The sequence below is a fragment of the Carlito syrichta genome, unplaced genomic scaffold (genome assembly GCF_000164805.1).
Source record: "Carlito syrichta isolate Samal-C Ts95f unplaced genomic scaffold, Tarsius_syrichta-2.0.1 Scaffold311843, whole genome shotgun sequence".
Taxonomy (NCBI): domain Eukaryota; kingdom Metazoa; phylum Chordata; class Mammalia; order Primates; family Tarsiidae; genus Carlito; species Carlito syrichta.
In genome coordinates, this window is record NW_007255939.1 from 65,223 (window position 1) to 77,367 (window position 12,145).

General features: G+C 43.3%; 1 protein-coding gene across 9 annotated transcripts in view; it reads left to right on the forward strand.

The window, feature by feature from the left end:
* The window catches only part of NF2 (neurofibromin 2), a 98,210-nt gene that overhangs the window by 45,445 nt on the left and 40,620 nt on the right, over positions 1 to 12,145 (forward strand). For 8 of the 9 annotated variants that reach the window (XM_008069172.1, XM_008069171.2, XM_021718122.1 and 5 more), the window contains 3 exons: positions 5,093 to 5,161; positions 6,972 to 7,054; positions 11,879 to 11,954. The exons of the other annotated variant lie outside the window; for it this stretch is intronic. In XM_008069172.1, the coding sequence (XP_008067363.1) occupies positions 5,093 to 5,161; positions 6,972 to 7,054; positions 11,879 to 11,954 (228 nt within the window). The remainder of the gene's footprint in view (positions 1 to 5,092; positions 5,162 to 6,971; positions 7,055 to 11,878; positions 11,955 to 12,145) is intronic. 9 annotated transcript variants of the gene reach the window in all.

A 12,145-nucleotide genomic window follows, 5' to 3' on the forward strand; every position in this document is an offset into this window, starting at 1 on the left:
AGCCTGGGTGACAGAGTGAGACTCCAACTCAAAAAAAAAAAAAAAAAATTTATCTCAATAAAAAAATTAAATAGATATGGCCAAACTGCCGTCTAAAAATGTTGTAATTTAACTTTTACCAACAGCGTGTGAGAATACCTGTTTTTCCACATCCTCATCAACTGTAGATACTATCAATCTTCTCCATTTTGCTAATCTGATAGAAAAATCAGTTTTTGGTTTTTTTTTTTTTTTTGAGTTGGAGTCTCACTCTGTCGCCCACACTGGAGTGCAGTGACCGCTCCCGGCCACCGCAGCCTCGACCTCCTGGGCTCCAGCAATCCTTCTGCCTCAGCCTTCCAAGTAGCCGGAATTACAGGCATGTGCTACCACGCCCGGCTGATTTTTTTTATTTATTGTAGAGATGAGGTCTCGCTGGCCAGGCGGGTCTCGAACCCGCAGGCTCAGGCAATCTACTCACCTCAGCCTCCCAAAGGTGCGGGATTACAGGCTGAGCCACCGAGCCCAGCTAGAAAAATCAATTTTTAAAATTTGGATTTCCTTGTTGGTTTCTCTTGTCTGTGCCAGCTCTGACATGTCTATCTCTCCTCTTTTTCTTCTCTAATAAACTTTGTTTGAACGGTTTAAAAAAAAATTGCATTTCCTTAATTGCAATTGGGGCTGAGCATCCTTTCATAGATTTACCGGCCATTTATATTTCTTTTTTCTATGAACCAGCTGTTTATGACTTGCCCATTTTTGTACTATATTGTGTATCTTTTTCTGATTGGTTTGTGGGAGCACCATATATTATGGGTAATCAATCTTTTGTCTGTTTTTACATATCAGCCTTGTCAGTCTTTTTCTTTGTATGTTTTGAGTGACTTTTAGAATGTCTTCATAACTATTATTATATCCATGTTCTGCTATTTTTATGGCATTTCATTTATAGGTTTAAGAATTTAGTTGACTGGTAGGTGGTGGGGATCTATTGTTTTCTACATGTGTAGTTATCTGTATGTTTTGTTAAATCCTGTTCAGAACATTTGGTCTAATTTTTTATATTTATAGACAGGAAATTATTTACTATCCAGAAGAAACTTAATTTAATGACTAAATAAGTCTTTTAAATGGTATACTCTCTTCTTGAATTTAAATTCAATTGGTTTATGTCGGTGTAGATTCAGGTTTTCTGGGGCCTGAAGTTTATATAATTTAGAGGGTTCTCGATTTTTTTTTTTTTTTTTTGAGTACACTCTGTCACCTAGACTGAAGTGCAGTGGTACGCTCTTGGCCACCTCAGCCCCGACCTGCTGGGCTCTGGCGATCCTTCTGCCTCAGCCTTCCAAGTAGCTGGAACTACAGGGGCGTTCTACCACGCCCAGCTAATTTTTTGATTTATTGTAGAGATGAGGTTTCACCAAGTTGCCCAGGCGGTTCTCAAACCCACAGGCTCAGGCAGTCCACTCACCTCAGCCTCCCAAAGCACAGGATTACAGGCTGAGCCACCAAGCCTGGCTAGAGGATTCTCTTATGTTCTTTTTTCTTTTTTTTTTTTTTTGTGTTGAGTCTCACTCTGTCGCCCAGGCTGGAGTGTAGTGCCATGCTCCTGGCCACTGCAGCCTTGACCTGCTGGGCTCCGGCGATCCTTCCTCCTCAGCCTTCCAAGGAGCTGGAACTACAGGCACACACTACCATGCCTGGCTAATTTTTTGATTTACTGTAGGGACGAGGTCTCACCAAGTTGCCCAGGTGGGTCTCGAACCCGCGGGCTCAGGCAATGCACTCCCCTCGGCTTCCCAAAGTGCAGGGATTACAGGCTGAACCACTGAGCCCGCCTTTTATGTTCTTATGTTTAGAGGATTCTTTCATATTATTATGAACAGGCCCATGTAGGTTCAGAGACCTGAAATTCAGGCTTCCTTCGCTTCCCCATAAATTTGCCCTGGTGACATTATCAGAATGCATCTGTTACATAAAAGGATGAAGAATGGCCTTCTCCATCTCTGGAGTGGTATGACTTTCTTTTATATTCAACAACTGCCACAACTTTAGGATTTTTTTCCCTTTGCTTGTTTTTTAAACAGACATTTAAGAGTAGACATATACATCAAGGTAGCTTGAATGTTGGAGTGGAGTTAGTCCTGTGGAGGAGTTCTTTCAGCAGAGCCTTTGCCACCTCTGCATTGCTCAGATGTAATGTATTTGATCGGTGAAGTAGCTGAGAGCTCGGTATAATAATGGGGATTGTTAATCTTGCAAGCCTTTGGAACCTGAATTTACAGCTTTAACTTTGCATATCTGTTTACAGTTGCATTAGACTTTGGTCAGTGCTTTCGAGAGATTTGCAGATGCAACTAACAGGGCTTTCTTTAGTACCCTACCCTTCAAAAAACTGAGGAGGCAGACAGTGACCAGTGTTGTCATAAGTAATGCAGAGGATGACAATAATAATGATACATGAGTTTCACCAGCAGCCAGACAACTTGCTAAATGCTTACCAGGATTGTCTTACTTCTGATCACTCCTATGAAGGAGGCACTATTATGACCCTCACTCAACAGATAAGAAAGCTGAGTTTTGGAGAAAGGATACCTTTTACCTTATTCAAGACCTCCAAGGGATACTCCAGAGCCCCCTTTTCAAGGTTCTCTAAGGCCACTGCTTTCACTTGACAGATAAGAAAGTAGACTTGGGAGACCTGAGATCTTTTGGCATCAGATTGTGTATGTCAAGTATAGCTTTTTAAACTGCGGGTTTTATTTCATTCAGTCCCTATGAGAATCCTGCAAGGTAACTACTGTTATCCCTACTTTGCAGATGAGAAAACTGAAATGCAAACATCTCCAAGGTCATATAGCTACTAAGAAAAGAAATGAGATAGAACCTTAAGAGCCGGGCTCCTACCTGCACTTTGCAGCTGCCTCCCAAGGAAGTACCATTAAAGCTCAGTACAATCCCACTTACTGTGTTGCTGGGCCTCCTCAAATAGAAATTGAGGTCCTTTCTTTCTTTTTTTCTTTTTTTTTTTTTTCTTTTTGAGTTGAAGTCTCACTGTGTCACCTAGGCTGGAGTGCAGTGGCACGAACTGCTGGGCTCAGGTGATCCTTCCGCCTCAACTTTTCAAGTAGTGGAAACTACAGGCATATGCTACCACGCCCGGCTAATTTTTTGATCTATTGTAGAGATGAGGTCTTGCCAAGTAGTCTAGGTTGGTCCTGAATCCATAGGCACAGGTACCTCTCACCTGGGCCTACCAAAGTGCTGGGATTATAGGCATGAGCCATCATGCCCAACCCTCTTTTTTTTTTTTGAGTTGGAGTCTCATTCTGTTGCCCAGACTGGAGTGCAGTGGCCACTCCCAGCCACCGCAGCTGCAACCTGCTGGGCTCCGGCAATCCTTCCGCCTCAGCCTTCTAAGTAGTTGGAATTACAGGCGTGCGCTACCACGCCTGGCTGATTTTTTGATTTATTGCAGAGATGAGGTCTCGCTGCCCAGGCGGGTCTCGAACCCGCGGGCTCAGGCAATCCACTCACCTCAGCCTCCCAAAGGCACGGGATTACAGGCTGAGCCACCGAGTCCGGTTAACCCTCTTTTTTTTAAATGAAGAAATGCCCAGACTGGGTTACAAAAACTGTGGTATTTTTAAAATATTTACATTTGACAAGTTCCTATCAAAAAACAATGCAGTACAACTCTGCTATTTGCAAGATAATTATGGGATTCAAAAGAAATATTAACTCATGGACTTTTCCAGTCAGGGTGATACCGGAATGAGATACAATTTTTTTTTTTTGAGTTGGAGTCTCACTCTGTCACCCAGACTGGAGTGCAGTAGCACGCTTCCAATCACTGCAGCCTCGACCTGCTGGGCTCCAGCGATCCTTCCACCTCAACCTTCCAAGTAGCTGGAACTACAGGTGTGTGCTACCACTCCCGACTAATTTTTGATTTATTGTAGAGACAAGGTCTCGCCAAGTTGCCCACGTAGGTCTCAAACCCACGGGCTCAAGCAATCCACTCGCCTTGGCCTCCCAAAGTGCTGGAATTACAGGCTGAGCCACCGAGACACCGAGACCCGCCGAGATACAATTTAAACCGAGCCTGGCCAAGATACAATTTAAAGTTGATAATAAATGTCTCTTTTCAACCATGTATCTGTTTGGTTGGAAGACTTCATTTAGAAAGATACCAGAAGTCTTAAACTTGAGGCGGTTTAAGAATGAGAGGGTAGACAATGTCTCCTTTGTGTTTCCAATGTTGGTGGCTAAGAGAATAAATGTTTCTAGAAGATTATACTAAAGAACTGAACTTTGTTGTTTTTGGTAAAAAGAGCCACTGAATGCTGATTTATAAGTGTTTTTGATTTTATATTTCACTATATGTTTCACTTTAGTTTCTTTTAAATATCCTTTAATTTTTTATTTCCTGGTCAGATTTAAGTTTTCTGGGGAAAAAAAGGACTATTTATTTTTTTAATCAGAGGATAGATTTCCAAGTCATTGTTCCCAGAGGAATAAATTAGAATGCAAGGCCTATTCTGACCTTACTAGTGACTTTTCTGTAGCCTTAGGAAAATCAATTAACCTCTTACTCCTTTTTTTTTTTTTTGTCTGTATAATAGGAATGGCAGTATTGGTATCAGATTTTTCCAAAGTATTTTTTAGAGACTTGAGTGAAAGTTATTAATAATATTGCCTGCGTTGTTCCCGGCTCCCTCTAGCAATTGGCTCCAATTACCACTCATTTAGAAGCATTTGTAGGTAAGACTCTTATCACTGTTGTGTTTTGTAGTTGCAAATTCAAAAATGATGTTTTCGAAACAACTGCTTTCTTTGAGAGTTAGAAAACATGGTGACATTTCCATACAAATGTCACATTCTTATTAGCACCTATCCATCCCATATGGGATTATGCAACTCTGTTCATAGATATAATCAGCTTTGTATTTTCATTCAAGGATAACAAACTAGCAAGGTTGAAATCTTGACTTGTCATCGGAATTGAATTGCTCCCTGGAGCTGGGAGGGAATGAAATTGAGTGAGCCCTGTTCAGAAATGGCATTGTCTTTAGAATCTTAATCGCCTGCTCTTCCTCTCTTCTCCTTTCAGTATGGTGACTACGACCCCTCTGTTCACAAGCGGGGATTTTTGGCCCAAGAAGAATTGCTTCCAAAAAGGGTAAGAAATCAAATTCCCGACTGGGCTCGGTGGCTCAACCTGTAATCCCAGCGCTTTGGGAGGCTGAGGCAACTGGATTGCCTTAGCCCGCGGGTTCAAGACCCGCCTGGGCAACTTGGTGAGACCTTGTCTCTACAAGAAATCAAAAATTAGCCAGGCGTGGTAACGCATGCCTGTAGTTCCAGCTCCTTGGAAGGCTGAGGGGGAAAGACAAGGCTGCAGTGGCTGGAACCGTGCCACTGCATTCCAGTCTGGGCGATGGAGTGAGACACCAACTCAATAAAAAGAAAAAAAGAAAGAAATCAAATTCCCTGTTTGGGAAGACATAGCAGATAGTCTAAAAAAAAGCTCACTGAAGAACTTGAAGGAATATTGGAAGCATATGACAAGAAAATTTTAATAAATATTTTGTAATTTTTTTATGGTCAAACACAATGATTTATTAAAATAAAACGTAAAAATGATTTTTGTACATATGCTTCCAAATTTCAGGCATGGGATCCAAGTAAGTTTTATAGAAAATACTGTAGCCAGGTATCAAGTCCTTATAACAACGTAAACTACCCCTCCCCCCAACCCCTGCCCAGGTTTTGCTACAAAATCAGCAAGTTCACTACCTCCCTCCCCAAAAAACACAAAAACAAGATATTTTGCTAGTATTAAAAAGACCAAGGACCAAGTAATAATAAAAAAAGAGAGTCCATCAATGACTGTAACACAAAAATGTATATGTGGGGCCAAGTCCATCTTCAGAGGGAGACAAGAGAGGTGGCAGGCAAGTAGGGGGACGTCCCCTAGGGCAGGCAGCCTCTGAAGCGGGCTCCCTGAGGGCAAACAGGGAAGGTGGAGGAAGGTGGTGGGGAAAGACGTAGGAACTGACCCCACTGGGGCTGTCAAAAAGTACTACTCCTAGAGCTGCTCCCGGGCATTCTGGTCATTGTTTAGAAGGAGCTGCCCCCGTAGCCACCCCTCCTGCCGTAGCTGCCTCTGTATGGTCCACTGTTGCTGCAGCCGCCCCAGCTGCCACTGCCGCCGCCCTTCATGGGCCTGTAGGAGGACTGGTGCAATATTTTGTAATGTTGAGTAAAGAGTATAGAATCTCTGCTGAGAATATAGAAAGCAAAGACTCATGGAGTTAGTTTGGGATTGCCAGGACTAGCATGAACTGTGTTTCTAGCATGGTCCTTTCTTGAAAGGTGGTTGAACATCCTTCATTCCTAGGGAGGTGGGTAGGGGACAGTGTGTTTTCAGCCTGGAGAATTGAGCTGTTTGCAGCCATGAGGGGTGGATATAGGAGATGAGGTAGAGGGTGGGCATTGTGGTTTCTAATCCTTGGTGTTCATTAGCCACAGTAGCAGGCCTGCCCTCCCTTTTGCTCCTTCTGATTTTATAGACCCACTCAGCTGTTGTCACTGGCTAATAAGAGCCTGCCTGCTCCTCAACTTTTACTGCCTTTACCTGTTGTTGATGGCTTCTGTGCAGGTGAAGGCCCGAGCACAGTGAGCTTTGCTCCTGACTGAGCTCCTGATGCCAAAGGTGGTCTCTAGGATGTACAACCCAGGCAGGAAGGAGGGGCCACTGCCAGAGTAGGGGTGCACCTAAGTCTGAGTTAGTAGTGCAGCTTTCTGAGTTGCATCTCCAATTGAATGGTGCTTGTTTACACACCCATTTCTGCTTGTGACTGTATCTCTGTGGCTTTTTAAAAATAGCTTTGCTGTTTTGTAAACATGATGCATAATTATAAAGATGGCAAACAGTATCCAAACTTACTTCATGTGTGGGTGTTTTATTTTGCTCTATTTTTTGGTAGGTAATAAATCTGTATCAAATGACTCCAGAAATGTGGGAGGAGAGAATTACTGCCTGGTATGCAGAGCACCGAGGCCGAGCCAGGTGAGGCGCCTTCATGGTTAGCTTACATTTCTTTATGGGTTTTTTTTTCCCCCTTAAAGAACCACAAAACTAGGACATACCTGTTGAACAAAGTATATAAAAGAAACAGAGAGAGCTGGGAGCAATGTGTCTTCAGTTTCATATGTGTCCTTTTCTAGTACATGTGACATAAAGTGGGCATGTGCGCTGCCTGGCAGGATGTGCAGACCGACTATACTCATTGGTAACTGAGTTTAATTTTTTTTTTCCTGAGTTGGAATCTCATTCTGTTGCCCAGGCTGGAGTGTAGTAGCACATTCACGGCCACCCCAGTGTCTACCTGCTGGACTCTGGCAATCCTTCTGCCTCAACCTTCCAAGTAGCTGGAACTACAGTCACATGCTACCACACCCAGCTAATTTTTTATTTTATTGTAGAGACGAGGTCTCACCAAGTTCCCCGGACTGGTCTCGAACCCATGGGCTCAGGCAATCCACTCACCTTGGCCTCCCAAAGTGCTGGGATTGCAGGCTGAACCACTGAACCCAGCCAACTAAGTTTAATTTTAAGAATTCTGTTGGCCAGGCACAGTGGCTCAAGGCTGTAATCCCAGCACTTTGGGAGACCGAGGTGAGGGGATTGTTTGAGCTCGCGGGTTCGAGAACAGCCTAGGTAACTTGGCAAGACCTCATCTCTACACTAAATCAAAAAATTAACCAAGCATGGTAGCGCATGCCTGTAGTTATGGCTACTTGGAAGGTTGAGGTAGAAAGATAACCTGAACCCAGCAGGTTGAAGCTGTGGTGACTGTGAGCGTGCCACTGCACTTCAGCCTGGGTGACAGAGTGAGAGATTCCAACTCAAAAAAACAAAACTGGATGCAGTGGCTCAAGCCTGTAATCCCAGCACTTTGGGAGGCCAAGGCGAGAGGATTACCTGAGCTCAGGGGTTCGAGACCAGCCTTGACAACTTGGTGAGACTTCGTCTCTACAATAAATCAAAAAATAAGCTGGGCATGGTAGCATGCATCTGTAGGTCCAGCTACTTGGGAAACTGAGGTGGAAGGATCGCCTGAGCCCAGCAGATTGAGGCTGTGGTGGCTGTGAGCATGCCACTGCACTCCAGCCTGGGCAATAGAATGAGATTCCAACTCAAAAAATTCTGTTGTGTGAATATCCCATTGCTTTTCATCCATCCCTCTATTGATGTCATTTGGAGTATCTGTAGGTTTTTCACTTTTCAAAAATGTTTGCAGTGCACAATCTTGTATCATTATATAATATTTCTGAGCATAGATTCTTTAAAAGGAGAGTTTTTTTGCATTTTGACAGGTGCCACCAAATTGTTCTCCGTATCCCTCCTGCCCCATTCTATCCTCAACACTTTTTACTTAGTCTGATTTTTTATTTGACTCAGAGTCTCACTCTGTCACCCAGGTTGATTACAGTGGCACGATCATAGCTACTGCACCCTCAACTTGCTGAGCTCACATGGTCCTTCCATCTCAGTCTTTCAAATTGGTGGGACTACAGGCATGCACCACCACACCTGCCTAATCTTCCCCCCCACCTAATTTTTTGATTTAGTAGAGACAAGGTCTCACTACATTGCCCAGGCTGATCTTAAACTCCTGGACTCAAGCAATCCTCTTGCCTTGGCCTCCCTAAGTGCTGGGATTATAGGCATGTACCACCATGCCTGGCCTCAATCTAATTTTTATAACCTTTCATAAAAAGTGAAAAATTGGTTATTGCTTTGTTAAACTCTGGTGTGCCCATGTGGCTCTTTGAGCTATGGCTGCCACGTTTCTTGACATTGGCCCACTCCCCTACAATAGGGCAGGTGAATCTTCTCTCTCTCTAATTTACTTTCTAAATAAACTTTGCTTGAAAACTTTAAAAAAATAAAAAAGTGAAAAATTTCACCTTATGTTTTCTTGGCATTCCTCTGATCACTTTAGAAATTGATCATCTTTTCATTAACCTTTAACATTTTTTTCTTTTGAGTCTGAGTCTCCCAGGCTGGAGTACAGTGGCATGCTCATGGCCACTACAGCCTAGACTTGTCTGCAAGTAGCTGGAACTACAGGCGTGTACCACCACGCCTAGCTAATTTTTTGATTAATTGATTGATTGATTTTTGAGTTGGAGTCTTACTCTGTCGCCCAGGCTGGAGTGCAGTGGCACACTCATGGCCATCCCAGTGTCAACCTGCTAGGCTCTTGCGATCCTTCCGCCTCAGCCTTCCAAGTAGCCAGAACTACAGGCGTGCACTACCACACCCAGCTGATTTTTGATTTATTGTAGAGACAAGGTCTTGCCAAGTTGCCTGGGCTGGTTTCAAACCCGTGGACTCAGGCAGTCCACTAGCCTTGGCCTCCCAAAGTGCTGGGATTACAGGCTGAGCCACCAAGCTTGGCCAATTTTTTGATTTATTGTAGAGGTGAGGTCTCGCCGAGTTGCCCAGGCTGGTCTTCAACCCATGGGCTCAGGTAATCTCTTGCCTCTGCCTCTCAAAGTGCTGGATTACAGGCGTGAGCCACCACACCTGGTTAAAATTTTTTTTTTACTTCTTCAAATCTACTTTCAGTCACATGCTTCTTTTTTTTTTTTTAACTTTTTTTTTTTGAGTCAAAGTCTTACACTGTCAACCAAGCTGTAGTGCAGTGGCATGCTCACAGCTACTGCAGCCTCTATCTCCTGGGCTTAGGAAGCCTTCCACCTCAGCCTTCTAAGTAGCTGGATCCATTGTGCCCACCACACCTGGCTAATTTTTCCATTTACTGTAGAGAGGAGGTCTTGTCATGTTACCCAGGCTGGTCTCAAACTCCTGAACTCACACAGTCCTCTTACCTCTGCCTTCCAGAGTGCTGGAATTACAACCATGAGCCATTGCACCTGGCCTTTTTTTAACTTTTAAAAAAGTGTAACATGGATATAGAAAAATAGACAGCCGGGCTCGGTGGCTCAGCCTGTAATTCCATGCTTTGGGAGGCCGAGGTGAGTGAATTGCCTGCGCCTGGGCAACTTGGCGAGACCTCATCTCTACAATAAATCAAAAACTATCTGGGTGTGGTAACATGTGCCTGTAGTTCCAGCTACTTGGAAGGCTAAGGCGGAAGGATAGCTGGAGCCCAGCAGGTCGAGGCTGCAGTGGCCGGGAGCGGCCACTGCACTCTAGTCTGGGTGACAGAGTGAGACTTCAACTCAAAAAAAAAAGAAAAGAAAAGAAAAGTAGACAAACCATAAGTACACTACTAGATCATTGATCACAAAGTGAAAACACAATGCGACACCAGGGAAAGAGTCTATCTCCCACCGTTCTCCTTTCTCCCTCCCCAAGGTAACCAATCTCCTGATTTCTAATTCCATAGATTAGTGCTGACCATTTTAAACATTATGTAAATACAGCGAACCGTTTCTATTTTTGTGCCTCTTTCTTTTACTCAGCATCATATTGTGAGATTTGGGTTTGTGGCATGTGACAATAGTTTTTCATTTACATTGCTGAGTAGAATTCCATTGTATTGATATATCACAAATTATCCATTCTAATATTGATGAACATTTAGGTTGTTAGGTTTTTGCTGTTAAAATAATGTCAAACAATTTCCCAAAGTAATTGTACTGATTTACATTAGCAGTATGTGTGATTTCTGATTTCTCCTTCTGCTCACCAACACTTGGCTTTCTCTCAGGTTGGAGTTTTAAAATTCACTTGAGAGCATTTTGAGATTGGAGAGAGAGGGAAGAGGACAAGGTCATAGGGAGGCTTGTGTTAAAATATTTCAATACTATACCTATTTGGGAGTTTTCTGCAAGTCATTGATGCTTCAAGAGCTTACTTTATATTTGACTTGTAACTTAGAACTGTGCTTTACAACACAGACAACTCTTGCCCTAACTTCCAATTATACCCATTCAGGAAAGGAGCCCTCAGGTAGCTTGTAGAAAAATTTGTTCTCTTACCAAAAGCTTCTACTTAAAGAAAATACACAAAGATAAAGCAACAACTTAAATAACATTTGAATATTAAAATCCATATGAGGACAGAAGATAACATTCCACATGCTCTTCTTGAATTACTTGAGGCAAGTGTCACTGTTTACCAAGGGTAAAATGGGAAATTAAAGCCAAGAGACAGGGTAATGAATCTGTTATTTTACTCTCTTTTTATAGGAATGAGAAATTCTGCTTGAGCTCAGTATGGTTTTTTTTCATTTGAGTTGGAGTCTCACTCCGTCGCCCAGACTGGAGTGCAGTGGCATGCTCCCAGCCACCACAGCCTTGACCTGCTGGGCTCTGGCGATCCTTCTACCTCAGTCTTCCAAGTAGTCGGAACTACAGGTGCATGCTACCACGCCCGGCTAGTTTTTTTGATTTATTGTAGAGATGAGGTCTCGCCAAGTTGCCCGGGCGGTTCTCGAACCCATGGGCTCAGGCAATCCACTCACCTCAACCTCCCAAAGTGCTGGGATTACAGGCTGAGCCACCGAGCCTGGCCAGAGCTCAGTATGTTTTATTAAAGGTAGAGGGTGGGAAGAGGTGGAAGAATGAAAAACATCTTTTGGGTACAATGTGCATTGGTGGGATGAGGGGTACACTTAAAGCTCCGACATCTTTGCCACTATATGATGCATCTATGTAACCAAAAACCATTTGTACCTCTAAAGATATTAAATTAAAAAAAAAATACTCAAGGCTGGACAGATCTTTACAGGTTACTGCTCTGGCTGATGACATGGTTCCTGAGAAATGGCAGCATTTGAACACTCAGTTTTGCACATGTCCTCCTGCCACCTTTCTCACTTAGCTCCAGTGACAGTGTCTTCCATTTTTCTTACAGGGACGAAGCTGAAATGGAATATTTGAAGATAGCTCAGGACCTGGAGATGTATGGTGTGAACTACTTTGCAATCCGGGTGTGTTGAAGCTTCTATGAGTTCCCTATGTAGTAAACAGATTGAATTAGAGCCAGACTGTTCAAGTGGGTTGCTTCTTCATTCCATGGTGATGGAATTTTTTACAGTTCAGTGATAAAGAAGAAAAAAGGAAGGGCAGTGAGATCTTAGAGCCTAATTTTCTTTTTTTTTTTTTTGAGTTGGAGTCTCAC